A 26,570-nucleotide genomic window follows, 5' to 3' on the forward strand; every position below is an offset into this window, starting at 1 on the left:
GGTCCTAGGAGCCGGCCCCCCTGCGCCGACCCACAGCACGCAGGCCCAGGTCCTAGGAGCCGGCCCCCCTGCGCCGACCCACAGCACGCAGGCACAGGTCCTAGGAGCCGGCCCCCCTGCGCCGACCCACAGCACGCAGGCACAGGTCCTAGGAGCCGGCCCCCCTGCGCCGACCCACAGCACGCAGGCCCAGGTCCTAGGAGCCGGCCCCCCTGCGCCGACCCACAGCACGCAGGCACAGGTCCTAGGAGCCGGCCCCCCTGCGCCGACCCACAGCACGCAGGCACAGGTCCTAGGAGCCGGCCCCCCTGCGCCGACCCACAGCACGCAGGCCCAGGTCCTAGGAGCCGGCCCCCCTGCGCCGATCCACAGCACGCAGGCCCAGGTCCTAGGAGCCGGCCCCCCTGCGCCGACCCACAGCACGCAGGCCCAGGTCCTAGGAGCCGGCCCCCCTGCGCCGACCCACAGCACGCAGGCCCAGGTCCTAGGAGCCGGCCCCCCTGCGCCGACCCACAGCACGCAGGCACAGGTCCTAGGAGCCGGCCCCCCTGCGCCGACCCACAGCACGCAGGCACAGGTCCTAGGAGCCGGCCCCCCTGCGCCGACCCACAGCACGCAGGCCCAGGTCCTAGGAGCCGGCCCCCCTGCGCCGACCCACAGCACGCAGGCACAGGTCCTAGGAGCCGGCCCCCCTGCGCCGACCCACAGCACGCAGGCCCAGGTCCTAGGAGCCAGCCCCCCTGTGTCGACCCACAGCACGCAGACACAGGTCCTAGGAGCTGGCCAGCCTGCCCCCTCTCCCTGCTGTGCAGGGTGTCTTATCCAATTGTGTGAGGAGTTAGGGTCCTTTTTATCTCAGAGCCCCCTCCCTCCCGTCACTAGGACGGGAGCCTCTTTTCTCAACTTTTCTAATAAAACTTGCTTTAAAACTAAACTGTCCGCATGAAAATTCTTTCCTGCAAGACAAGAATTGAGGTTGCTGCCCTATTCGGGGTCAAAAAACCTACAACATGATGACCTGGGCTTCCACATCCTTCCCCCTTGTGGAATATTTGCCTGTTTCCTTGATATTTTTTAAATTACTGAAGACTGTTTTCAAAACTCCCAGCCCTGCTGCTAAGCCAGCATGACTGCAGTTGAGCCACTTGCCATTTGCTGACCCCCTTCTTTCCTGATGAATAAACGTGGCTTTTAGACTTTTACATGTTTTTGTTAAACCATCTTTCATTTGTTTCTTTCCCACATCACACTCTGGGGCAGCAGACAGCAGGCCACCAGGCCCAAGAACTGAGTCCCAGTTGTACCCTCAGGCCCCCTCCTCCTCTTCCCACTCCACCTCCTCACGCCAGCACACGTGACAGGATGGCCCCCTGTGGAGGATGCGGCCCAGCCTCGGAGATCAGCTCTACCCCACCTGGGGAGAGCTCAGCTTCCGCCCGCAGCCTGGAGGGAAGGTACTTGGACACATTGTATCTGAGCCCGGGGGGAGGGGTGCTGCCAGCATACAGGGGGCCAAGGCCAGGCTCATTGCTAAACCTCCCTTGCATAGGGGACAGCCAGCACAATTCTTTAGCCCTAAATGTCAATAGTCCTGGGATTGAGAAACCCTGCAGGAGAGCAAGGGTTGTGGCTTGCCCCTCCGTGCCCTTCCCACCCAGCCACCCACCTTGGGTTCCCCATGGCCCTGGCTAGAGCCTAACCAGGCCCTTGGGAGAGCAGGCCACCATCCCTCCAGCTCCAAGAGGCAAGGTCTGTTTCCCCAGGGCTCCATCCTGGTTAGAGTATGCAGCAGGTGCAGCCTGTCCTGTGAAGGGGGATTGGGGGGCCTCAGGAGCTGAGCCCCTGCCCCCGCCCCCACCCACTCAGCTCCCCAGATCTCTGCTGAGTCACCTGCAGCAGTCATGAGCCCACTGATGTTTCTGCTGTCATGACAACCGCAACTGCGTCAGGCGTGCTTGCTGGGCCCTGGACACAGGACAGTAATGAAAAATGACAGGCATGCGGTGCAGAGGCAGCTGGTCCCCCAGAAACCAGCCTGGGGCAGTGCAGGTGCAGGGAGTGGCTCCCAGCCTGGGAGGGGAAAGGGTTAGGGGTCCTGGACAAGCCACTGCAGGGCTGGAATGCGATGAGTCCTCCAAGCGACCTCTGCTTCCCCCACCAGCCTGCAGTACACCACCTCCCACCCCTCCCTACCAACCCGCACTGCACCACTTCCCACCGCTCTCCCTATCTGTGCTGCCTGCCCATGAGAAGGCCAGGCCCTGACCATGCAGATGGCTGTCAGACATGGACAGTCTTGGCTCCAGGACCCAAGGAGAGGGCAATCCCAGAAAGGCAGGGAATGGGGCTGGAATTGCGGTGCTGCACAGCCAGCCTGCTCTCTTCCCTTTTAAGCAAAGGTTATTATCAGGCCGCAGGCTAAACTTAGCCACAGGCTTTTCAGCTAAAAGGGCAGGGGGGCTGGTCTCGGGTTACGCTGGGCCAGCAAAGAGGCTCCAGGATCTCCCCCTCCCCGCCACCTGCTGATGGCCTGATAGCGAGGTCCATTCCACCCCACCCCCTCCCAACCCTTTCATTCCAGTGCTCAGTCCTTCCTCCACCCTCAGGTCAAAAACCTGGCCCAGCCCAAGCTCTAGATTCTTCCACAGAGAGAATGGGACCCTCCCTCTACTTCTGCATAGGAATGAGGAGGGGTCGCTATTCTTGCCTTGTCTCCTTTTCTGCCCTGCCCCCCAACATCCCCTGGGCAGGGCCAGTGAAAGGGACTCCCTGGCTCCCGAGACTGTTGGCACGTCCCTGGGAGGGAGGGACTTCCGCTCTCACGTCCCGCTCCCCGCCTGTAGCTGGAGGGCGCGAGAGGGGTAGTCTCCATGCCGCCGGTCGCCTCTACCCTCGGGTTCCGAGAGCAAGTTTCCCAGCCCCCATCAGTGCGGCTGTCCTCCCCCGGGGGCCCTAGCCCTGGCCTGGCGGGGCGCGGCGCAGGCACACACGGCCTGGATTGTCTGCTCCAATTGTCACATCTCCAGGCTGCCCGGGTTTGCAGGACATCGTGACCTTCTGTGCAAAAAGCCTGCCCCCCTCCAGAGCCTCCTTCCTCGCCAGGCCCCCGCTGCCCAGTGCCCCGGCCAGGTCCCTCGCCCAGTTTGGCCAGCAGCCAGGAAGTCGGGCGGGGGAAGCGGGGCCGCTGGGAAGTCGGCCCGCAGGAGCCACAGTGAGCCATTCGGGATCCTCCCCCCCAACTTGGCTCTTACCCGTGTCAATACCAAAAAGCCCAGAGGAGTAGACCCTCTGCTTTCCCGCCTCCCAGCCTTCCAAAGAACAGAGAAATGGGGAGAGCGTGCTGCCTGGAGGGGACCGGGTTTCAGGCCCCCCATTCTCCGTGCATCCAACTCCCAAAGTTCTTCCCAGGGGTCGTCCGTGCGGCAGTGTGCACGCCCTAGGGTCCTGGATGTCCCCCGTGCTCACCAGGGCCTCCATCCCCGAGGTGATGGTGCCCAGCAGGCCCAGGGTTCCGGGAACCCGAGGGCCATCTCGGGTCCCCTCCCCCTCTCAGTCCTGGACCCACACGTTAGGTGCGTGCACAGGGAAAGAACAAGGCGGGCTCTCAAAAAAAAAGAAAAAGAAAAAGAGTGGCCCGGCTACTCGCGGGTTTACGGGCGCACGTAGCTCAGGCCTCCTCGCCCTTGAGCTGGGATTGGGCGCCCGGCGCAGGAGGCGGGGCGCACGTCGCCTTCCCCCCCCCCCCCGTGCCCCACTTCCTATAAATACGGGCTGCGGGCTCGCTCGGTGCTCTCTGCTCCTCCAGGTGCTCCGGATTCCTCGCTCTTCCTGTGCAGGTGAACTGGGCGCAGGACGCGCAGCCTCGTCGGGCTCGGCGGAAGGAGGGGAAGGGTTGGCGTTCGCGCTCGGGGCTTGGGCAGCCCTGAAAGCGGGGACTGGGGCCGCCCGGGTGGGCTCCCGCACTGCCGGGGCAGGAGGAGGACGTGACGAGGTGTTGGGTGGGAATGGAGGCCGGGGGGAGGGGATCCGAGGGCTCTCGACGCTGGCCTTGCTAACTCTCTTCTTGCTGGTCCTACAGCGCATCCCTGAGACAAAATGGTGAAGGTCGGAGTGAACGGGTGAGTGGCCCTGGGATGAGGGAGGGTAGGGATGCAGCAGCGGCCAATTGCGCCTGCGGGACTGGCAGGCCTAGGTTCTCCACTGTGGTGTGGGAGTAAAGTGGGATGGTCATAGCCCCAAAGAGCTCAAGGTCAGCGCCCCAAGGCCTCCAGAGGCCTCTGGTCCCCTAACACCCCCCTGCAATGGCGCCTCTGGTGACTCCGCCCCTGCCGGGACGCGCAGCCTGGAGACCGTCCCCAGCTGTCCCCCCCTACTCCCGCGCCATGTGGCTCCTAATCCCCCAGCCCGCGCACCCCTTTCTTTGCTTTCGCGCCCCGCGGGGTCACGTGCTCCGCAGAGGCGCCCCTCCCCCAGCCTAGGACTCCTGGGGGATGCGCGGTGCCTGCTCCCCAAGGAGCAGCTCAGTTAGGAGGCTGGGTTTGCGGCAACTCGGGCGCCATGTTGCAACTGGGAAGGAAATGAATGAAGCCCCGTTAGGTAACCCAGGTTCTCCTTTCTTCCCCTCTCTGGCCACGCGATGACTAACGCTCCTGCCCCACTGCAGTAGGGTGGAGTCTCATCCGGTGCGCCACGGCGGTGCTGCGTGAAAGGGCTGGACCCTTGCTTGGCTGCGCCATCCCGATTGCCCCTCCCCAAGCCATTTCTACCTCCTTCATTCATTCACTCCCAAGGAATCCCAGTGGGCTCCTGCAGGTCCCGTCCCACAGCAGGGAGAGCTGTGTGGCTCGGGGCCAAATCCAGAGCAGCTGAGTCATGGGCGAGCAGAAAATTTCCACTGCAAGATGGCTCCAGCAGCGATCGCCGCGCAGCCGCCTCCGGCCGTGGCTTCCTTGGCGCCCCAACCTAGCCGAGACCCCACCCTTGAGGGCCAGACAGGAAAGGTCACGGCAGGGGATTAGGTGTCAGAGCTGCTGCTGGACTCCTGTCCTGCTCCTTCCGTGGGTCTTCCAGAAACCAGATCCAGGCTCCACCCTGAGCTGTGGTTAAATATAGCCGCCTGACCTTTCTGTTCCTGGGGGCCTCGTGCGCCCCTGGTGCTGGCCACCCCTCCGAAGTCCCGGGAGGAAGTCCGGATGGCCCCTTGTAGGAGGGGCTTGGCCCGCCCTGCGGCCCCTGACCTTTACTCTTAACCTTTGAGCTTGATGATGCTGAGTGCACATCTCCGGCCCTATATGGGGGTGCGGCCTGCAGCTGGGCCAAGCAGGAACCAGGAACACTCCCGGGGCATGCATTGAAAGGGGCAGAGGGTGTTGGGTGTCATGCGCCCAGACTCTGGGTGGCAGTGCCTCCCTTGAAAGCCACTGTGGGTGGAGCAAGGGCCCCTAAATATCTCTTAAGCTGGCAAGAGGAGACTTAATGATGGGAAGCCAGGGCTTCAGGGAGACAAGATTAGCCCTCTAGCTGGGATGGGGAAACCTTGTACAGTATCCAACTGTGGCTGGAGAAATATTCCTGGGGTTAGAAAATACCAGAACATTCTAGAGAAAATAAAGCCATCCAGCCTGCCTCCCACTGGATAACTACAGCGCATCCACTCGAGTGGTGTGGGAGCATTGGTGAGGTGTGCAGATGCCTTGCCATTGCCCATAGCTCATCCTCACCCCTTCCCTCAGATTTGGCCGCATCGGGCGCCTGGTCACCAGGGCTGCTTTCAACTCTGGCAAGGTGGACATTGTGGCCATCAATGACCCATTCATTGACCTCAACTACATGGTGAGCGCTGTGCCCTTGCAGCCAGAGTGGGGTTGGGGGGTCAGGAGGAGGAGTGGCCTGGCTAAGGGCAGGTGCCTGTCGCCCCTAGGTCTACATGTTCCAGTATGATTCCACCCACGGCAAGTTCCACGGCACAGTGAAGGCTGAGAACGGCAAGCTTGTCATCAACGGGAAAGCCATCACCATCTTCCAGGAGTGAGTGTGGAGGTTGGACGGGGGCGGGGGAGGCGGTGATGAGGACTGGGATGGGGGGGGGGCTTTAACCCCCGTGGTACTGCAAATCCCTGAGCTCCCGGCCCCTCCCTTCCAGGCGAGATCCCGCCAACATCAAATGGGGCGATGCTGGTGCCCAGTATGTGGTGGAGTCCACTGGCGTCTTCACCACCATGGAGAAGGCTGGGGCTCACCTGAAGGGTGGGGCCAAGAGGGTCATCATCTCGGCCCCCTCTGCTGACGCCCCCATGTTTGTGATGGGAGTGAACCACGAGAAGTATGACAACTCCCTCAAGATTGTCAGCAACGCCTCCTGCACCACCAACTGCTTGGCTCCCCTGGCCAAGGTTATCCACGACAACTTTGGCATTGTGGAGGGCCTCATGGTAAGACTGCATGTGCACACGACCCCCGGGTGGGGGGGACGGTGACATGCCACCCACAGGGCTCATTTTCTGCTCCTGTTGCCAGACCACAGTGCACGCCATCACCGCCACCCAGAAGACAGTGGACGGCCCCTCCGGGAAGCTGTGGCGCGATGGCCGTGGGGCTGCCCAGAACATCATCCCCGCTTCCACCGGTGCCGCCAAGGCCGTGGGCAAAGTCATCCCTGAGCTGAACGGGAAACTCACTGGCATGGCTTTCCGTGTGCCTACTCCCAACGTGTCTGTGGTGGACCTGACTTGCCGTTTGGAGAAAGCTGTAGGTTCTGGGTCAGGGAGCAGGTGGGGGCTGGAGGCCTGGTAGTATGCACCCTCATCTCACTCCTGTATCTTCCCTCAGGCTAAGTATGATGACATCAAGAAGGTGGTGAAGCAGGCTTCCGAGGGCCCCCTGAAGGGCATCCTGGGCTACACCGAGGACCAGGTAATCCTAGCACAGGTGGCCTGGGGCCCCACCCACCCCGCCAACCAACTCTGGGTTCAAACACTTATGCCTTTCCTCTCCCCAGGTTGTCTCCTGTGACTTCAACAGTGACACCCACTCCTCTACTTTTGATGCTGGGGCTGGCATTGCCCTCAATGACCACTTTGTCAAGCTCATCTCCTGGTATGTGACTGGGATGGGAGGGTGGGTGGAGGGGACTAGTCCTAAGGAAGGGAGCTGGGGTCTGGCACCCTCTGGTGGTCACTGCAGAAAATGACCCTTCAACTACCACCATCTCCTAGGTATGACAACGAATTTGGCTACAGCAACAGGGTGGTGGACCTCATGGTCCACATGGCCTCCAAGGAGTAAAAGCCCCCGGACCACGGACCCCAGCGAGAACACCAGAGGAAGAGCAAGGCTGCTGGGGAGTCCCTGCCCCAACTCAGTCCCCACCACACTGAGAATCTTCCCTTTCACAGTCATCCCAATCCCCCTGGAGAAGGGGAGGGGCTTCGAGCCCTATCTTGTCATGCTGCCATCAATAAAGTCCACCTTGTATCCAGCCTTTTCGTGTTGTCCTGTTAACTTATCCCAGCTGAAGGGGGGTCTTGCTATGGGGAATCCAAGAGGGAGTGGGCACAGCTGAAGTTGACCTCTTGGCACCTGTGGCAGTATACCCCAGTGTGCAGCTGTTGCTGTGCCCCCTCAGACCTGGAGTACCAACAAGTTGGGTGTCTGATAAGCCTGTGACACTGCTGGCTCCTGAGGCCTGGCAGATTCCATAGGCCAGGCACAAACGGCACCAGCTGCCTAGCAGGTAGACTAGGGCCGGCACAGCACCTTGCAACAGGCTTGATGACTGCCCTCTCCCATGTGGAGGCTCTTGACGAAGATGAAAAGACCATAACAGCACCAAGACTGGGTAATAGAAAGTGCTTGACAGTGTTCAGTAAATACAGCCAGTCTTATTAAGGACTTCATGAGGTATTCTCATTGTGCCTCTCCAGTTTTTCCAAGCTTTTCCCTGCCAACCTGTGGGTCTTGGGGTGGTGGAGACCAGACTTTTTGGCCTGGTCTGGTGCTTGAAGTGGGGACCCTGAGCACTCGCACACATACGTGTGCGTGGCCACGACAGGGTCCAGGAAGAAGTGGTTGCCTTGACACTGTTAGTCCATGAGGCTGAGGCCCCTTTCGAGCCTGGCACCTCCACCACTGTGGGGGGGGGGAATGCTATGTCCAGCCATGTTGCCCAAGCCTTCCCAGGGCCTCCAGCTGAACCTCATTTCATCAGCACCAACCAGTTACGGGACCAGAGCACAAACTAGCGGTTACCACAGGCATAGGGGCCACAGCCCATGCCCCTTCCACAGTGAGGGGCCATGGTCACTTGGCAGCGCTGGACAGGTGGGCGAATAGCAGACACCCATGCGTGAAGGCAGGGGACCCCCACCGTGGTGGATGGGCCGGGTCCAGGACCCCAGTGGGGCGGGGATGGGGGGAGCCCAAGGCAAGGGTGCCCAGTGCACGGAGGCCAGGCCTGGTGTGGGTAGGGGGCACAGGTGACACTCCCCTTAAGGGGCCCCCATCGCTGCCTTGGTGTGTTCCCAGCAGAGTGGGCACTGCAACGGATGTCCCCTATCTCAGGGAGCTGTCAGATGAGACTTCCCGATCCGAGTCCTCGGGCTCGCTTGGCGGTGGCGGTGGTGGTGGCGGCGGGTCGCTAACCGGGACTGCAGTGAGAGCAGGAGACTTTCTAGAAGAAAACGCCCATTGTCACCTGGGGGCCCCTCTGCAGGGACCCCACGAACCGGGAGGTTAGGCAGCCTTATCACCCTCTAGCAGGTGAGGACGGGGGTACTCAGGGTGGGGAACAGGGCTAGCACAAGCAGATCCAGGCAGTGCACCATCCTGCATTCATCCCTGGGCGGTGGCGGGGTGGGTGGGTCAGCCAGGGACCACCTGGCTGTCTGAAGTCCCAGGACCGGAGATGCCACCAGGGCTCCTTGCCCACCCCAGGGCCTGGGCTTTGTAGGTATTTCTGTGATTAACTTGGGATCAAAGGCATGATTCGTGGCTCTCTCAACTTTCAGATACAGATCAGTAGTTCTCATGTCCTTTCTGAACCATGCCAGTTTTTCAGGCACTTTCAGTCAGGAGGAGAAACACAGAGTGGGCACCAGTGGGAAGTACCAGCCAACCAGTGACCAACACAGAGGGAAGGAGACACCTCCTCCAGCTCTCTGCCAGCTGGACCGGGCAGCCGCACCATTCCCAGGGGGTGGCCCTTGCTGCCTCGGGTCATCACGGCTTGCCAGCCACGGCCATGGCCACAGGCTCTCTGCCCTCCGCTTAGGGAGGCCCTTACCGGTCGCCCGACTGCGTGATGAGCCGGCGGCAGGTTTCCATCTGCACGTCGAGACCCCGCTTCATGCTGCACATCTCCATGTACTCGTGCAGGTGCCGGTTCATGTCACTCTTGGCCGTGGCCAGCTCCAGCTGCAGCAGGACAGGGCGGGGCAGGCAGGGTCAGCAGCTGCCTGCGCCCTGTGGCACAGCCAGGACAAGCAGCTGGGCCGCAGCCCCAGGGCAGCCGGGACAGTGCAGGGGGGAGGGGAGAAAGGGATGAAGGAGGCTCAGATTTTAAAATAAATTTGATCCAGACAGGAGGCACCCAATGAACTTACTGGTTGGCCTGGGAACCCATGCCTATGGGGCAGTGCTAAGGTACATGCTACAAGCCTGCAAGAGCCTGCTGAGGGACGAGGAACGGCCTGTGGAGAGGCCAAGGTGCAGGGTGTGTGGGGCAACGCACCTCACTGCCCTGAGCGTGGGGCCTACATGCCTTGCTGCCCACTGCGCACCATCAATGGCGACCTCTGAGTCTACAACTCTGTGTGCGGGACGCGACCTGAGGGGGCACCGCGCCTTGGCTTGGTCTTCTCATCTCCCGATTTTATCCTCTCGCTTGTCAGCCATTTCCAGGCACTTTGAAGATGGCCGTGATGACGGCATGTTGATTTCTAAGATGCATCCTAGAGGGGCTGCTGTGGCACAGTAAACTAAGCTGCCACTTTTTGAGCCCCTGCATCCCACTTCGGAGTGTCAGCTCTGAATCCCAGCTGCTCTGCTTTCAGTTAGCTCCCTGTTAATAAGCCTGGAAAAGCAGCGGCAGCTGAGCTTTCTGGCTCCTGGCTTTGGCCTGGCCGGGCCTCAGAGCTGTTCCAGGTACCTTGGGAGTGAGCCAGCAGATAGAAGGTCTCACTCTGTGAAACTTGCTTTCAAATAGATTCTCTTTTAAACAAACAGAGATGTACACCAACTACAGTTCTGCTCTACACAAAAAACGTGCAAGGGCACATGTGGGCAAGGGCATGCCGTCACCAAGGGTGGATGCTGCAGCCAGAGGTCCCGGCTAGCGGGAGAGGCAGGCGGCCAGCCCGGGCGGGAAGAATCTGGGCCAGAGCCGGTCTGGGCCTCCCTTTGTCCTGGGTATAAAGGACAGGGGCCTGAAGGGGAAGAGAAGAAAAGCACTTGGAATTGACTTGCTGCGAGAAAGGGGAGGAAGCCACCCGGGGACACAGGGGAAGCCACCCCTAACTAACATGTGCTGGGCACAACGGATGGGAACTTATGAGGAAGAAACAAACGGGGCACAGGGCCAGATGGAGGGGGCTGCTGGCACAGTGCTCCATACCCTGGGACTGACAACTGGGATCACAGCCGCAGTGTGGGAGTCCACAGAACTAACGATTCAAACCAGACAGAAAACACTGCTGTCCCCTGCCCCAGCTTGACCCAAAGTCCACCTGCCCCCAGGCTCACTCAGGAAGCCAGCAGGGTGGGGGTGAGGGAGGACAGGGAAAAGGCAACGACCCACACATTTTCCATTCTGGACACAGGACTGGTGTGGCCAGCAGTGACCCCTCCGCATTTCTCTGCCCCCTCCCCCTGCCACTTATGAACATATTTTTTGAATTTCTTTCTGCCATGTCACACGTGGACATTCGGATGGGCTCCAAGGCAACACTTCAATGGGCGAAGATGGGGTAAATTGGTCCAACCAGGCAGCCAGCCTTCTCCTGTCTTTCACCCTCCCTCACGTCCACAGCCCTTGGACTCCAGCTTTCCTGTTTTTCCGGATTGTGACACCTTATCAGGGAGTGCAACTGCCCACCGGGCTGGGCTGCAGAACCCAGAATTTACTACTCTGACCACACCTGGGTGCATGCCTCTCCCTCCCCACCTCACCACACATTTAAAGCAGGGAGGAGGCAAGGTCATGACTGGAGGTCAGGTAACGACTCCTGGACCAGACAGTCTCTGGAAAACCGTCCCCTACGCTACCCTACCCCACCCAGCCCTGGGGGAGCAGAGAGCTGCAGGTGGGATGGGGAGTCGGTATTCTACCGGCTTCTGTGTGGCAACTCCTCAGCTGCATCATCCATGGCCAAGGCCATCTCAGCAACCAACTGTGGAGCTCAGGGAGACGGGCACAACCAGGCACAACACTGCCACTGAAGCCACCACTTCATTGCTCCTGATTCTTCCAACTTGGTTCTGCTTGGGGAGGAGAGGGCTGCTGCAGGACTAAGGGAACAGCCCAGAGGGCTCTTCATCAGGGTACGTGTTAAAGGAGAGATGGGAGCCCCAGATCACAGCCCTGCAGCCACTCTCGGGTTGAAGGCACAGGGCGAACATCCTGCATTGGGGGGGCCTGGGTGAGCCAAGGAATGGGATGGGGGGCAGCACCCAGTGAGGCCGGCCAAAACAGGGCCCTGGAGACCAGTTCTGGTAGGGCCCAACTGGCTGCGCCTTTAAGATTTAGCGTGTGTGTGTGTGTGTGTGTGTGTGTGTGTGTGTGTGTGTGTGTGTGTGTGTGTGTGTGTGTGTGTGTGTGTGTGTGTGTGTGTGTGTGTGTGTGTGTGTGTGTGACACAGGAAAGGAAGGAGCAGGCCAATCGGATGATGTGTGTTGGGAGAATGAGGAAGTGGGAAAACAATCATCATTTTCTTCTGAAAATGCAGGCAGCCTGAGTGCACACAGCACAGAGGGAGTGAGCCGTGTGGGCAGAAAGAGAAGCCAGAGGCACGGGCAGGGCACCTCCATCTGGGCTCCATCCCCGCCCGGCTCCATCCCCGCCCGGAGCTCAGCTAAAAGCCCCAGCTGCACCTGCCACCTCTGGAGGGCGCCACGCCCCAGCTGTAAGACAGCTGCAGCAGCTGGGACAGAGCCAACCAAATGTTGGCTGCGGCCAGCTTGTCACAGAGTGGCAAATGAAGCCACTGTGTGTGACTCTGGCACTTAGGCTCAAACCCAAGGCCTTGCTAGTAACAGTGAGCTTGGGAAGGCAGTGGAAGATGGCTCAAGCACTTCCCACACACATGGGAGACCCGGATGCATTCCCTGGCTCAGGTTTCATGGCCCAACACTGCCCCATCCTCCACTGTCCCCAGCTCCCCATCCCGCTGTTACAGCCATTTAGGGAATGAGCCAGTAGATGGAAGATCTCTTTCTCTCTGCGTCTCTCACTCTCTTGACACTCTGCCTTTCAAATAAATGTCTAATAAAAATAAAACAATGTTACCCTTAATGGTGCACTTACCATGAGCCAGGCCCCAGTCCAAGCTTTACATGAGGACACTCCAGGGGTTACTGGGGATGACCCCCACTAGGCCAGGCTGCAGCACCTGGTGGTATGCAGGAAGACTGGGTCTGGGCAGGTAGGCTGGGTTGTAGCACCCCTCAGTTCCTGTGAGGTACGGGCCTGGGTGGGACAGAACTGACCAGGCAGCTGCATTCACTGGTATGCGTGCTGGCTGGTCCAGATCACAGATTGAACCTGACCCTGCACTGGCTGGCACACACAAGAGTCAAGTCTGAGGTCACCACAGGTGAGGTTTCTTGGGGGACTCCCCAACTAGAGTCCTGGGCTCAGACCCCAGCCACAGGAAAAAAAATCACCAGATGTGGTCTGACCTTGGAGTGCATGCATTGAGACTGGGCCTCCTCAGTTGCCTGTGCAGTGGACAGCATGTCCAGATAAACACGGGGGATATGACAGCAAGCTCATCTAGGCCAACAGGGGAAGTTAACTGCCATATCAGAGGTTGACAAACAGAACAGGTTGGACAATTCTCCTGACCAAGCTTTGCAGCACATTCCTGGGTCTGTGGATGTACCAAGGTAGACTTTATCAATAAGTAGACCTTGGGAAGATTTTCTCAACCCTGGAGCAATGAAGCTGACGACATAACAAAACTATCAAAACCACTGAACTAACACCCTCGGAACAGTCTTCCCCATAATGGGATCTCTACGCATCATCAAATGACCATCCCCCTATGCCCGGGTGCTGACACAGTTTGACAGCAAAAAGTGGCCCTCTCCCCACTTTCCCTTCAGACACAGAAAAAAAATGAAACATTTGTCCTACCCACCGTCCTCCATGCCTAATCAGACACTCCCCACCCTAATCAGAAGCCTACATGGGCATGCATCCCTCTCAATTATGTAAACAATATTAAAAACAAGAACCAGGAAGGGAGGTGGCAGAGCCAGCAGGGGGAATAAGTGGGGGGTTCCCTTGCTGGACAGCTACTCCCACTGGGGAGCGTGAGCTGGGATGGGGACAGACCAGACCAGGAAGCGCTACAACACCTGTGGGCCTCATGTGGACTAGATCAGGGAAAAGCCAGGCTGGGCTGATTGATCCTACTGGTACAAACTACAATTAGAGTGGGTGAGGGTTGTTGGGGCTTAGCTGCAGCATCAGCTGGCAGAAGCTGGTACTGGGGGCCAATTCTGTCAAGTTAAACCACAGAACCACCTGGAGAGTGTATAATCCAGGAGTGGGAGTGGCCTGGGAGGGAAATAGTGGGTTCCTCCTTCTTGGGTTACCAACCCCATGGAAGGGCACGAAAATTAGGACAGGGGCTGGGGTGGCTAGACAGAGAGACACCCGACAACATCCGTGAGGGCTGGATAGTGGAGCTGGTTAGATGGAACTAGGCTTTAATACCCATTGACATGTATGAGAGCTGAAGGGGATGTGAGACAGATGGAACTAGTCTGCTACATACACTGGCAAACCAAGGCAGGGGGTGGGCCTGGTGGGGGTTATTGTGGGTCGCTCCAACTAGGCTGCAGCCCACACTGGTTTGTGTGAGGGCCGAGTATGTGCTGGGCAGAACCAGGCTGAACTGTGGCACCTATTGGTTCCGATAAAAGACAGGGCTGGAAACAGAACCAACCCAGCAATTGCAACCACCAGCTGAGTCAATCAATCACCTCAGCTATATGTTGGCAGTGAAAAACTGGGCAAACAGAAACTCTATGATGGACTATGTCAATCAGTGGATCCTTCAACGACCTCATCGTGCTTGGAGTGGTGAGATTGGCAGCAATTCAGAACTGTTGAACTATCAAAACCACTTGAGCAAGACCCTCGGAGCATGCCCCACATCAGGGACCTGGGGTGGGTGGGAGACTGGTGAGGCTTGTCCCTTAAAAGTCCCCTTTTACCTCAGATATATGAAGGAAACAACATGGAACTAATTGTCTTACCCATTTTCCTGTAGCGCTTGACCCTTTTTACCCTAATTATGTAAAGATTGTCCCAAAAATTAATTAATTAATTTTTAAAACAATATTAAAAACAAAATTAAAAAAAAATTTTTTAAGTGCCTCAAAAATGAGATGAAAAGCTAAGTTTATGGAGCTGGGCATGGTGGCGCAGTGGGGTAAGAGCCTGCGTGGCGTGAGCCCCAGCCCCGCTGCTCCCAGTCTGACTTCCCGGTCAGGTACTTGGGAGGCAGCGGCAGCTGGCTTACAGACCTGGGACCCACGTGGACCCATGTGGGAGACCCGGATGGAGCTCTACTAGTTTCCCGGCTGCAGAGGGGCCCAGTTGCGGGCATTTAGGGAGTAAAGATGGAAGATTCTCTCTCTCTCTGTCATTTCACCTTTCAAGGAGACAGAAAGAAGTAACCATTTTGAAAAAGATCATGTGGGTCTGATGGCTGCCGCCTTACGTCCCACATAGGCCAGTTCGTGTTCCGCGGCGGCTCTACTTCTCCCATCCAGCTCCACGCTGCGGCCTCAGGAGGCAGAAGAGAATGACTCAAGCCCTCTACACCCGTGTGGAGACCCGGAGGAAGCTCCTGGCTCCTGGCTTTGGATAGGCTCAGCTCTGGCCATTGTGGCCACAGAAGGGGTGACCCAGAGGATGAGATCTCTGTCTCTGTCTCTCCTCTCTCTATAACTCTGGCTTTCCAAGTATTATAAATAAAGATCGATCAAAAGATACTTTATTTTGGTTTGGAAAAAAAAAGTCTGAGAGGGACAGGCATCTGACTTAGCCACTGAAGATGCCAGTGGGGTTGCCCACATCTTCAGCTGCAGAGCTGAGGTTCAAGTTCTCGTCACACCCGCGAGGATAACACACTTGCTGGGGGGCAGCCTCGTGGAAGACTGGAGGTCCAGGGCTTGGCCTCAGGCTAGCCCACCATCACAGCTATGTGGGGAGGGAGCCAGTACACGGCGTGTTCTTTCTCCCTTACACCCCCGCTGCCTTTTAGTGCCACAGAATTGGGTGGGGCAGGGGTGGGCCAGGGCAGGGTGCTTAACTCAACCTGGTGAGCAGCTGGGATGGCTGCAGCCCACACTGGAGTGCCTGGCTTCCAGTTCTGCCTCCTGACTCCAGCCTCCTGCCAAGGTGGGGCCCGGGCAGGCAGCAGCATGACAGCTCAGAGTCGGGCTTCCTGCCACCCACAGGGAAGCCTTGCACTGGGTTCCCAGCTCTCAGCTTCGGCCTGGGGCAGTGAGCAGCTGCTGGGAGCTGTCTCTATCTGTCTCTGTGCCTCTTACATAAGATAAATTTAAAAATAAAAATTTGAAATTCATTCGTGGCTTCTTTATAATGCATTTTAAAAAAATAAAAGATCTATGTTATTTATTTGGAAGGCAGTTACAGAGAGGGCTGGGGAGACAGAGCCATCTCACAGATGGCTGTGATGGCCGGGGCTGGGCCAGGCAGCAGACAGGAGCCTGGAACTCCACCTAGGTCTCCCACATGAGTGGAAGCAACCCAAACCCCAGGCCATGTTCTGCTGCCTTCCCAGGTGCGTTAGCAGGGAGCTGGATGAGTGGAGGAGCAGCTGGGACTTGAACCTGTGCCGACACAATGCAGCAGCTTAACATGCAGCACTACAACACCAGGCCCTCAAGACCTTTTTGACGATCCCTTGCACGTGTGTTGCCAGAATTGTCTGCACTGAAACTAAAATGATGTTTTGCTTCTGTTCTCCGGGAACTTTCTAAAGAAAGTCATTCGTTTCTCTCAAGAGCCTGCCAGGGCAGGTGTCATCCAGCTCTCCGCCTCACTGACGCTAAAGCAGGCTTAGCGAGGACGAGGAGCTGGAGCAGAGCTGGAGGAGGACGGACTGCAGCCCACACCAGGGGTCCTGAGGGTCCTCCCTGGGTACCCAAGCTGAGGTCAGTCCCATAGGAGTGCGGGAAGGCCCTGGCAGCATCCCGCCACCCCCGCCCCTGCTTACCTCTATCTGGTCAATGGTTTCCTGATATTCTTTCTCCCGGGTTTTGAAGAGGGACTCGGTGTCTTTGATCACCTTCTCCAAACTGTCCTCCTGCTGCTGGGGGCCGAGTGAGGCAGCACGGGAGGCGGCAAGGAGGAGGAGCAGGTGTGGGCAGGGGCAGGAGACAGAAAGAGAGAAACTCCGGTTAAAAGCAACTGCGGAGAGGAGGAGGAGGAGGTAGAGGATGAAGAAAGAGGGGTGAAGCGGGGAGAGGAAGACGACTACACTGGGAACACAGCGAGGGAGGGAGGCAGGCAGGCAGGGAAGGAATGAGGTGGGTAGTGGGTTGGGGGGTGAAGGGGAGGCGCTGGAGGGGCCCCGGGGCCGGGAGCGGCGTTACCTCTCCCTGGGCCTCTGCCGCTGCCATGGCATAGCCTGAGAAATCCTCCCAGAGCAGCAGGGTCTCCTCAGTCTCCTCCCAAGTCAGGCTGTCACAGTCGTCCTCAAAATCATACTCCCGCCTAGAGACAGGGAACCCCGGTGGGCGGGGCGGGGCGTCAGGCTGCGGGGCGGGGCGCCGGCCTCGTGGGGGCGGGGCCAGGCCCGGGGGCGGGGCCGGGGCGGGGCCGGCCTGGCACTCACAGCTGGTTGAGCATGCGCTGCATCTCCTCGTTGATGCTGAGGGCCGTGCTCTCCTCCTCGTCCCCCTCGGGCTGGCGGGGCCCGGCGCTCTCCGACAGGGAGGGGTCCTCCTCCACAGGCGCCTTGCGCTCCCGCTTCCGCCCCCCCATGGATGGGACCTTAATGGGAGACAAGTGCAAAGACTACAGAGACGAGGCCGGGTGCATGAGGAGCGAGGGCGGAGGGGTGGGGTGTTGTGTCGGGGATGGAGAGGGATGGATGGGAGAAAAGCGGGGGAACCAGCGAGGATCGGGGCAGGTGGGGCGGGCACACGGAACAGGCAGAGAGAAAAGACTCGGTTATGACGGCGGCGGCGAAAGAGAGACACGGAAACACGCAGGGCAAGACGGACACAGAGCAGGGCAGGGCTGCGGGCTGAGGAAGAACAAGGAGAGAAAGAAAACAGAGTAAGATACGGGGCGCAGTGGCTTCGAGAGGACGAGAGATCACGTTGACATGGGCAGGGTGGCCAGAGAGGCCATTTTGGGTTTCTAGGGGGAAAAAATAAATAAATAATTAAAAATTCTTGGTGAAACGAGGGAGGGAAAAGAGAGTTGTTGGCCAGGAGGAGGAGGAAGGGGCCGAGGTTGGCCACAAGAGAGCCTGAAGCGTACCCCCAAATCTGACAAGTGGGAGAGAGAAGCCGACACAGAACGAGAGTGGGGACTGTGGGGGTGGGAGGATCGGAGAGGGGTAAAAGAGAGAGAGAGAGAGAGCAGGAAAGACTCCAGGCCAAAGAAATTGGGGCTGAGGTCAACGGCCACAGCTCGGGAGGCCTGGGGAGGAGGGAGCGGCTGGGACACGGACAAGCGGACTAACCAGCTGCCTCTGTGCGGACGGCACGGAAAAAAAAAAAAAAAAAAGATGGAGGCAGAGAGGAGGGAAGCAGATACAGGAGAGAGAGGGAGGCTGCGTCAGAGCAGGCTGGCGCTGCCCCCATCACCACCGCCCGGCCTTGAGGGTCCCAAGGGCGCAGGGCCGGCGCTGCCCCACCTGGCTGGGAGCCCTCACCTGGAACATCTGGATCACATCCTCACAGTTGCGCTGCTGAGCTAGGTCGCAGAGCTTGGCGGTGATGTCGATGCGGCGGCAGATGTCCATGTCCACCTTCATGGCTTTCTCCTGGATCTTCGTGTCCAGCTCTGACAGGTTCTGGGCCGGGGAGGGCAGGGACGGAACCCAGGATTACTCCCGGCGCCCAGCAAACCTCCACTTGCACCAGGCTGGTGCTGGAGGTGCAAGGGCACAGTGCAACCTACAGCTGGGGCTGTTTTCCAACGGACTCGCTGGCCAGGAGGGAGCCCCTGACAGGTGAGGCCTGGTGCCTGGGGCATGTCAGGGCCAATAGCACCGCTCACCCTCATGGAACTTAGGGAAAGTTCCAGCGCATAATATATCATAACAGTAATTAAGCAGCTAACACTTAGCACCAAGTATGAGAACACTTCAGAATGTCTAAAAAGTAAGTTTAGGGCCCGGCACTGTGGCCTAGCAACTAAAGTCCTCGCCTTGAACCACTGGGATCCCAAATGGTCACCGATTCTAATCCCAGCGGCCCCGCTGCCCATCCAGCTCCCTGCTTGTGGCCTGGGAAAGCAGTTGAGGATGGCCCAAAACTTTGGGACCCTGCACCTGTGTGGGAGACCAGGAAAAGCTCCTGGCTCCTGGCTTCAGATCGGCACCACACCGGCCATTGCGGCTACTTGGGGAGTGAATCATTGGACGGAAGATCTTCCTCTCTGTCCCCTCTCCTCTCTGTATACCTGCCTTTCCAATAAAAATAAATAAATCTTTTTAAAAATTAAATAAATAAATAAAAAGTAAGTTTAAGAGGGGTGGCATTGTGGTACAGCGGGTAAATCTACTACCTGTGATGCCAGCATCCCTTGTGGACACCAGTTCGTGCCCCAGATGTTCCACTTCCCATCTAATTCCCTGCTAATGTACCTGGGAAAGCAGCAGAAAGGACAGCCCAGGTACTTGGGCCCGTGACACCCACATGGGAGAACTGGATGAGGCTCCTAGCTCCTGGCGTGTGGCCATCTGAGGAATGAATCAGCAGGTAGAAAACGTATGTGCATGTGTGTGTGTGTCCCTCCCTCCAACTTTTGAATAAATAAATACATCTTTTAAAAAAATATCAAGGGGTCAGTGTAGTTGCCTAGGGGCTTAAAGTCCTCGCCTTGTACATGCCAGGATCCCATATGGGCACAGGTCCTAATCCCAGTGGCCCCACTTCCCTTCCAGCTCCCTGCTTGTGGCCTAGGAAAGCAATTGAGGACAGCCCAAGGCCTTGGGACCCTGCACCCGCATGGGAGACATGGAAGAGCTCCTGGGTTTGGATCGGCACAGCACTGGCCGTTGCAGTCACTTAGGGAGTGAATCATCAGACGGAAGATATTTCTCTCTGTCTTTCCTCCTCTCTGTATATCTGACTTTACAATGAAAATAAATAAATCTTTAAAAAACAAAAAAGATTAGAGGGTGGGTGCTGTGGCATAGTGAGTAAAGCATCCCACATGGGCACCAATGGAGTCCTGGCTGCTCCACTTTTAATCCAGCTCCCTGCTGATGTGCCTGGAAAGCAGAAAACAAGTGCCTGGGTCCCTGCAGCCATTTGAGACCCAGAGGAAGTTCCTGGCTTCCGCCCAGCCTGGCTGCAGCCACTTGAGGAAGGAACCAGCGGACAGAAGATCTCTCTCTCTGTCTCTCTCTCGTAGTTCTGCCATTCCGAGAAATAAATAAATCTTTAAAATAAAATAGATTTAGTCAACTGCCAGCACCGGGGCAGCCTAAAACCAGGAGCCTAGCGCTCCATCCAGGTCTCCCACATGGGCGACAGGGACCCCAAGCACTTGCCACTTTCACTGCTTTCTCAGCACATTAGCAGGGAGCTGGATTGGCAGCAGAGTAGTCAGGATTAAACTGGGACTTGGATTTGGGTTCCAGGTAGCAGGTAGCAGCTTAACTCACTAGACCACATTGCCAGCTCCCATTTTGGTTTTTGGATTTTTTAAAAAAAAAACCATTTATATTTACCTGAATACCACATACAGCAAGAGGAAAATAGGCTGAGATCTTCCACACACTAGGTTCACTCCCCAGATGTCTGCAACAGGCTGGAGCCAGGCCAAAGCTGAGCTAGAAACTCAATCCAGTCTAACATCAGGAGGATAGACACAACTACCTGAGGCACCACCTGCTGTGTGCCAGGATGCACATCAGCAGGAAGCCATAACGGGAAGCAGAGCTGGAGTCCTCCGCACTCCAATATGGCACAGGGGTATCCCAAGCAATGTTCTAACTATTGGGACAAACATCTGCCTTTAAATGGATCTCTTGGGCCCGGCGCGGTGGCGCAAGTGGTTAAAGGTCCTCGCCTTGCACGCCCCGGGATCCCATATGGGCGCCGGTTCTAATCCCGGCAGCCCCGCTTCCCTTCCAGCTCCCTGCCTGTGGCCTGGGAAAGCAGTCGAGGACGGCCCAAAGCTTTGGGACCCTGCACCCGCGTGGGAGACCCGGAAGAGGCTCCTGGCTTCGGATCGGCATAGTATCGGCCCGTTGCGCTCACTTGGGGAGTGAATCATTGGACGGAAGATCTTCCTCTCTGTCTCTCCTCTCTGTATATCCGCCTTTCCAATAAAAAAAATAATAATAAAAATAAATCTTAAAAAAAAAAAAAAGGATCTCTTGACTGTATTTTCCATGATTTTTTTTAATATTCACTTAATTATTTATTTGAAAGGTGGAGTTAGGACCTGGCACAGTAGCCTAGTGGCTAGGGCCCTCACTTTGCATGCACCAGGATCCCATATGGGTGCTGGTTCGTAGCTCAGCCACCCCACTTCCCTTCCAGTTCCCTGTGTGTGGCCTGGGAAAGCAGGTGAAGACGGCCCAAAGCCTTGGGACCCTGCACCCCTGTGGGAAACCTGGAAGAAGTTCCTGGCTTTGGATCAGCTCAGAACCAACTGTTGTGGCCACTTGGAGAGTGAACCAGCAGATGGAAGATCTTTCTTTCTGTCTCTCCTTCTCTCTGTTTATCAGACTTTCCAATAAAAATAAATAAGTCTTACATTTAAAAAAAGGTGGAGTTACAGAAAGGGAGGGGCTGGGAGATAGAGAAATAGATCTTCTGTTCACTGGTTCACACCCTAAATGGCCACAAAATCCAGGGCTGGGTCAGGCTGAGGCAAGGAGCCTAGAATTTGCTTTGGGTCTCCTGCGTGGGTACAAGGACCCAAGTACCTGGGCCATCTTTTGCTGCTTTCCCAGGCCGTTTGCAGGGAGCTGGATCGGAAGTGGAGCAGCCAGGACTTGAACTGGTGCCCGTATGGGATGCCAGCACTTCAGGTGGTGGTTTAACCTGGCTGCCATGAATTTTTTACAAAGATGTATTTATTTATTTGAAATGGAGTTACAGAGAGAGGGAAACAGGAAGAAAGGGTGCTATCCACCAGCTACTGATTTACTCCCCAGTAGCCACAATGGCCAGGGCCTGGCCAGGCAGAAACCCACAACTCCATCGGGGTCCCCTATGTGGGTGCAGGGGCCCAAGTACTTGAGCTGTCTTCAGCTGCTTTCCCAGACACAGCAGAGGGGACAGGAAGAGGCAAAGGTGGGGACCTGAACTGGTGCTCATATGGAATGCTGGCACTGCAGGTGGCAGTTTAATCCATTGAGCCACCTCCCTGACCCTTCCACGACTTATCTGAAGTACCCTTGTGCATACAGGCCCCAGCCTGGTTGCTTAGAAATGTTCTGGAGAATTCTCCCAAATATTGGTTTTCTTCCCCGGTCCCAGGCCACGGTTGAGGCTCCACAGGCCAGGGAATTTGCCTAGGGCAGTGGTTGGAGCTGCAGCATCCAGTCAGGGTGCTGGCTGCAGGCCTGTAAGAAGGCTTGGACAATCTCTGGTAGCACGCAGGCCACGCTGCCTGGGGCCCACCCCACACCAAGCCTATCTATGTTCCTCCTTCAGCTCTTACATCAGACAGCAATAAAGAGGAAAAAGAAAGCAGAAGGGAGTGGAGCGGAAGGGCGCGGCCGAGTGTAGGGGACACAGGCCCAGCTTTCTAGAAAGGGCTGCCCTCCTCCGCAGGGGCAGGGTGGAGGGAGTAGGGCAGGTCGGGCTGGTGGCACTCACATTGCTCATGAGCCCCTTGAAGACCACGAGCTCAGCTTTCAGCTGCTCCACCTTCATGGCCAGCTCCTCTTGGCATGCGTCGGCCTCTTGGGCTTCCTGCGTGCAGAGAGAACCCTGGTGACCATGTGACAGCGCAAGCAGAAGTTAAAGAAGAGGAGGAGGCCGGAGGAGCTGGCCTCAGGGCTGGGTGGCCCGTTGCAGGTGGAGTGGGGGACCCAAGGGGAACCAGGGCCCCAAGCCAGCTGCCCTCACCTCCTGGAGTTCTGCCACTCGGTCCTGCAGCTGCATGCGTACCGTGTACTCTTCTTCCCACCTGACAGACAGGGCAAGGAGCAGGAGAGAACTTAGGGACTGGGATGCCCTGCTGCCCTCACCCCATGTAGGCCTCAGCCACTGGATGGGCAGGAACACATGGCCAGTAGCTGGGGATGGGGGGCAGGGGTAGGCACAGCGGCAGCTGTCGTGTGCTCCACACTTCCTGGCAAGGCCGAGCTCGCCAACTGTCTTTCCGGAAGCACCAGGCGGGCCAGGCAACAGGACTATATTTAAGAGCAAGTGATGCAGCTCTGGGCCTCAGCATCCCTGCTCAGGCCCCAGCTTCACCAGCTGTCCAGCAGGCCTCGACAACCACTGTCTGCCCACGCCAGACCACCAGGCCCACCAGGCCCGCCAGGCTTAGGCTCCCATGTTCAGTGGCACATATCCAGTCTCCCACCTCCTGCTCACATCACACCAGAACTCCAGCCTGCTGCCCTGCTTCCTGTGAGGCCTCTTAATCCGGGGAAGCATGGGCTGCTTCAGAGCCCTGGGAAGGGGGCGATATTTGCCTCCCCAAGGTCTGGGGCCCCAGGTCCCCAGCAGCCCAAAAGCAGAGGGGCAGCAGACACTGGAGCACCCAAACCCAGAGGGAAATGAAAACTTGAAAGAAAATGGGAGCAGCACCATCTGCTGGCCACAACCCTGAATGCAGAGACCCAGGCCATGTGTGGGCACAAGGCACCCGGTGGCTGCAGGGTGGGATACACAGGGCAGGTTCTGTCACAGGAGAGGTGGGGACAGCGCCCCTGCAGAGGGCTTGGCCCTGTTCTTCCAGGACCTTCCCCCCAAACCCCGACGCCACCCCGGATGCCCAGCACCCATTTACCACCATCAGGGAGGACTGCCTGCATGAGAACAGAGGGCAAACTGGCCCTGGAGAAAGGTGGCTGGGAAGCAGCCAGGAGGACAGGCAGGAAAGCCAGGTCCAAGACAGGCTGCTTCTGGAGCCAAGGATTACGTAGTCTGTCCTTCTCTTCCCTTCCCTTCCCACCATCTCCCTTGCAGGCTCACCCTCCTGCCCGGCTCACCCACAGCCGCACTGCAGTGTTCCTAATAATAGCTCCTGGAGAGCGCCTCGGCGCCCCTCCCAGGCCGCCAGGGCGGGAGAGAGCCAGCTGGGCCTCCACCCTTGGCTCCCTGCACCCCTGCAGGCCTCCTGGCCCTCCTGGCTCCCTGCCCCCTTCCCTGCAGGCTTCCACATGTTACTCTGCGTTCTGCCACATGAGACTACATGGTTGCTTCAAAAACAAAAACAAAAACAAAAACGAAAAACTTTTCTTTCCCGGACTTTGCTTTCTTCATCTACAATATCAAAGATCGGGATGTGGTAGCCTCATGCCCCCTCTGCTCCGAATGGGGGTGGGGTGGGGCAAGTCCCCGGAGAAAGCTAGTAAGACTGAAGTAGGGCCAGGCCCATCAGGGAGGGCAGGGCTGTCCAGCAGTGAACTGAGCACGTCCAAGTGGCAAGTTAAGGAAGAAGTCAGGGGCAGGACCAAAGATAAGGAAATCTCAAGGCAGAGGGGGACTCGTTGGGGAAGCTTGCCAGCGTTACAGACACCCTCTTATCGGACATTCACCCCTTCTACCCAAACCTGTTCACCCTGCTGAGGCTCCCGTAACACGGGCATTGACTGGGCATCCCTGCATCCAAAGACATTGGATCCTGGAGCAGAGGGGAGACAAAGGGTAGGGGCTGCCCCTGTAGGGGAAACCCTGGGTCTCTGGGAATATAAGTCAGGGGACCTGGGCACCCAGGCTCTCCCTGGCAAGGAAGAGATTGGAAGGAGGGCAGGGGATCTGGGGCGGAAGGAGAAGCAAGTGCCAGTGGCACGTACCACAGGGCTTCAGCTCCAGGGCTGTCTGCAGGGCACACGAGCTAATCAGTCCCCGAGGAATAACTCCTTGTTGCCCCGGACAGCTGGACCAAGGACAAACGCTTGTTCAGCGTTTTAAAAAAAAGCCTGAAGAAGTACAGTTGTCCCTGTGGTTGTGGCTGTCTTCCAGAACTGTCCATGTCCCACAGCTGACCGCATTCATGCACTCCAGGGCACGGGCCAGGGCAGGGCTCCGGGTGGCACCTGACGGGTGGGGTTAGGACAACTCAGACTTACCAAGCGGCCATTGACTAAGGAAGCTAGCATAGGAATCAACACCCCCCAGGAAAACCCACTGGGGGTCTGCAACATGGTCGGCTCGGATAGATGACAGATTCCCTAAAGGGTACCCACCCCCAGACCTGGCAATAACTTCCCAGGATGGTCAGCCCTGGCTAATTCAGGCACCATTGGTGCCAGGGGCTGGTAAGGCAGTTTCCAGGTCTGTCCACCAGGGGTTAGAAGAGTTGCCTTGAGTCCCCAAGCCAGAGCTACCCGCCTGCCACCCATTCCTGCCCCACCCTGGCATCCCTTGGTCAGCTGGGCCCTGTGCTATGGTGGGCCTGGTTATCAGCTGCCTAAGGACTTCACAGGGTTCCAGGCCAGCACTGAATCAGCACTCCCCTGGTGTCACTTAGCTGGGCCCCCACCGTCCCCACCCCCCCAGCTGACGCGCCATCACAGGGTGTGTCCATGTTCCCAACTTTGGCGTGTTGCATGCTCATGGGTCCCCCACCCCCGTGTCCTGGAAAATTCTTCTCACACTTTCTTCCCTGGATTTTTGTAGCTAATTGCAACCAAAGCTTTCCTTAAGGAGGCGAAGGGGGTACCAGGCTTTCCTCTTCCATCCCCGCCCCTGTCCCCTGCAGGCGGGGGACGGTCCTTTGGAAAACTCTGGGGCAGTGACTTATATCCCCCACTAGAGTGCAGCCCCTCCCGCAAGACCCCTAAAGTCAGCTCCACTCTCCCAGGAGAACTTTGGTCAGGTGCAGTATCTCCCAGACCTGGCAACTCACAAAATCCCACCACAAACTCCCAGCTCTGGGCAGATGGGCCAGAAGCAAGCAGGAGTCTCCCCCAGGGGTCTGCTGCTGTCGCCAGTCTCCCGGGTCCACCTCTTTTCACCGCACCAACTTTCCTGGGCTCTGGATCCCTTGCCACTCCCAGCCCCTTGCCTGCCGGCCGCCACCGAGCCCGGCCCCCGACCCGCCCGGCCGGCCCCTACCTCCGCTTGTACTCGTCTCGCTCCCGCTTCACTTTGGCCAGCACGTTGTAGAGCGCGCGGATCTCGGGGGTGATGGTGTCGATCTGGACGCCCACCCCGTCGGGATGCACCCACGACAGGCCTGGCCCTTGCACCAGCGTGGGCTCCAGTCCCGGGCCGAGCCGGCGGGCGTGCGAGAAGGACCAGATGGTGCCGGGCATGAAGCGGGCAGACGACGAGTAGGCGGCCGAGGCGGAGGTGGCGGGCGCCGCCGGGGGCGCCGGGGGGCCGGCGGGCGAGCGCGCGGGCGAGCCCAGCACCCGTGCCGCCGGGGAGCAGACGGCGGCGGGCCGCGCGCTCAGGGGCAGTCCCAGGGGCCGGATGGGGCTGACGAAGCCGGTCTGCACGGCCTGGTCGCGGCGAGCCAGGCCCCGCCGGCCCTGCTTACCCTCCTCCAGCGCCTGCTGCAGCTGCTTCTCCAGCAGCCGGTTCCGGCGCTCCAGCTCGTGCACCTTGGCCAGGAAGCAGCGGAAGCGGAGGTTCAGGGTCTTGAGCACGTTGATGTTGGAGCCCAGGTCGTTGCGGAGCGCCATGGCTGCGGGGGGCGCCGGGCCCGGGCCTGGCGGTGAGAAGGCCGCGGGGCCGGCGGTGGGAGTGAGCGGCGCGGCGGGCAGGTCCCCTCCTCCAGAGCAGTGGTCGCTCCCCCGGGGGTCCCCCAGCGGCCCGCCCAGGCCCTGCTGCTCCTGCTGGAGGAGGAAGAGGTTGGGCCCGAATAACGGATTCATGGCTGCGTCTTCTGCTGGGAGATGGAGCCCGGTGCAGGAGCCGGGATGGAGGGTGAGCGGCAGGAGCCAATCAGGCCGCCGGGGAACGTGGGCAGCCAATCGGGTTCCCGTGGACGG

At 58.4% G+C, this 26,570-nt stretch overlaps 2 protein-coding genes across 8 annotated transcripts; one reads left to right on the forward strand and one right to left on the reverse strand.

Moving 5' to 3' along the window:
* The first annotated feature begins 3,772 nt into the window (after window positions 1–3,772).
* On the forward strand, window positions 3,773–7,478 carry GAPDH (glyceraldehyde-3-phosphate dehydrogenase). Its single transcript, XM_040978786.1, has 9 exons — window positions 3,773–3,836; window positions 4,079–4,118; window positions 5,733–5,832; window positions 5,921–6,027; window positions 6,143–6,431; window positions 6,517–6,747; window positions 6,829–6,912; window positions 6,998–7,095; window positions 7,215–7,478. Exons 2-9 carry the CDS (start codon window positions 4,096–4,098, stop codon window positions 7,282–7,284), a joined length of 1,002 nt encoding a protein of 333 aa, XP_040834720.1. The 5' UTR covers window positions 3,773–3,836; window positions 4,079–4,095; the 3' UTR covers window positions 7,285–7,478.
* Window positions 7,479–7,860: 382 nt separating this feature from the next.
* Window positions 7,861–26,474, reverse strand: IFFO1 (intermediate filament family orphan 1). 7 transcript variants are annotated; one of them, XM_040978780.1, is made up of 10 exons: window positions 25,690–26,474; window positions 22,525–22,585; window positions 22,273–22,368; window positions 18,141–18,281; window positions 17,949–17,957; window positions 17,091–17,248; window positions 16,849–16,969; window positions 16,470–16,562; window positions 9,281–9,411; window positions 7,861–8,668 (listed from the first exon to the last, which is right to left on the reverse strand). In XM_040978780.1, exons 1-10 carry the CDS (start codon window positions 26,451–26,453, stop codon window positions 8,551–8,553), a joined length of 1,692 nt encoding a protein of 563 aa, XP_040834714.1. In that variant the 5' UTR covers window positions 26,454–26,474; the 3' UTR covers window positions 7,861–8,550. The 7 variants fall into 7 exon arrangements, with proteins under 7 accessions (XP_040834714.1, XP_040834713.1, XP_040834712.1 ...); XM_040978779.1 differs by having other exon boundaries at window positions 16,470–16,565; XM_040978778.1 differs by having other exon boundaries at window positions 16,470–16,565; window positions 17,091–17,272.
* Window positions 26,475–26,570: the final 96 nt, after the last annotated feature.

The sequence above is a fragment of the Ochotona curzoniae genome, unplaced genomic scaffold (assembly GCF_017591425.1).
Source record: "Ochotona curzoniae isolate NIBS_2020 unplaced genomic scaffold, NIBS_Ocur_1.0 contig_2927, whole genome shotgun sequence".
Taxonomy (NCBI): domain Eukaryota; kingdom Metazoa; phylum Chordata; class Mammalia; order Lagomorpha; family Ochotonidae; genus Ochotona; species Ochotona curzoniae.

Bases quoted from the DNA above. Each gene is read 5' to 3' on its own strand.
- IFFO1 (XM_040978778.1), bottom strand. From the start codon at position 26,453: ATGAATCCGTTATTCGGGCCCAACCTCTTCCTCCTCCAGCAGGAGCAG. The intron at 9,412-16,469 runs GTAAGCAGGGGC...GTCCTGCTGCAG, and splicing joins AAACCATTGACCAGATAGAG to CTGGAGCTGGCCACGGCCAA. The intron at 8,669-9,280 runs GTAAGGGCCTCC...GTTTTCTTCTAG, and splicing joins ATCACGCAGTCGGGCGACCG to AAAGTCTCCTGCTCTCACTG.
- GAPDH (XM_040978786.1), top strand. From the start codon at position 4,096: ATGGTGAAGGTCGGAGTGAACGG. The intron at 4,119-5,732 runs GTGAGTGGCCCT...CCCTTCCCTCAG, and splicing joins GTGAAGGTCGGAGTGAACGG to ATTTGGCCGCATCGGGCGCC. The intron at 6,028-6,142 runs GTGAGTGTGGAG...CCTCCCTTCCAG, and splicing joins GCCATCACCATCTTCCAGGA to GCGAGATCCCGCCAACATCA.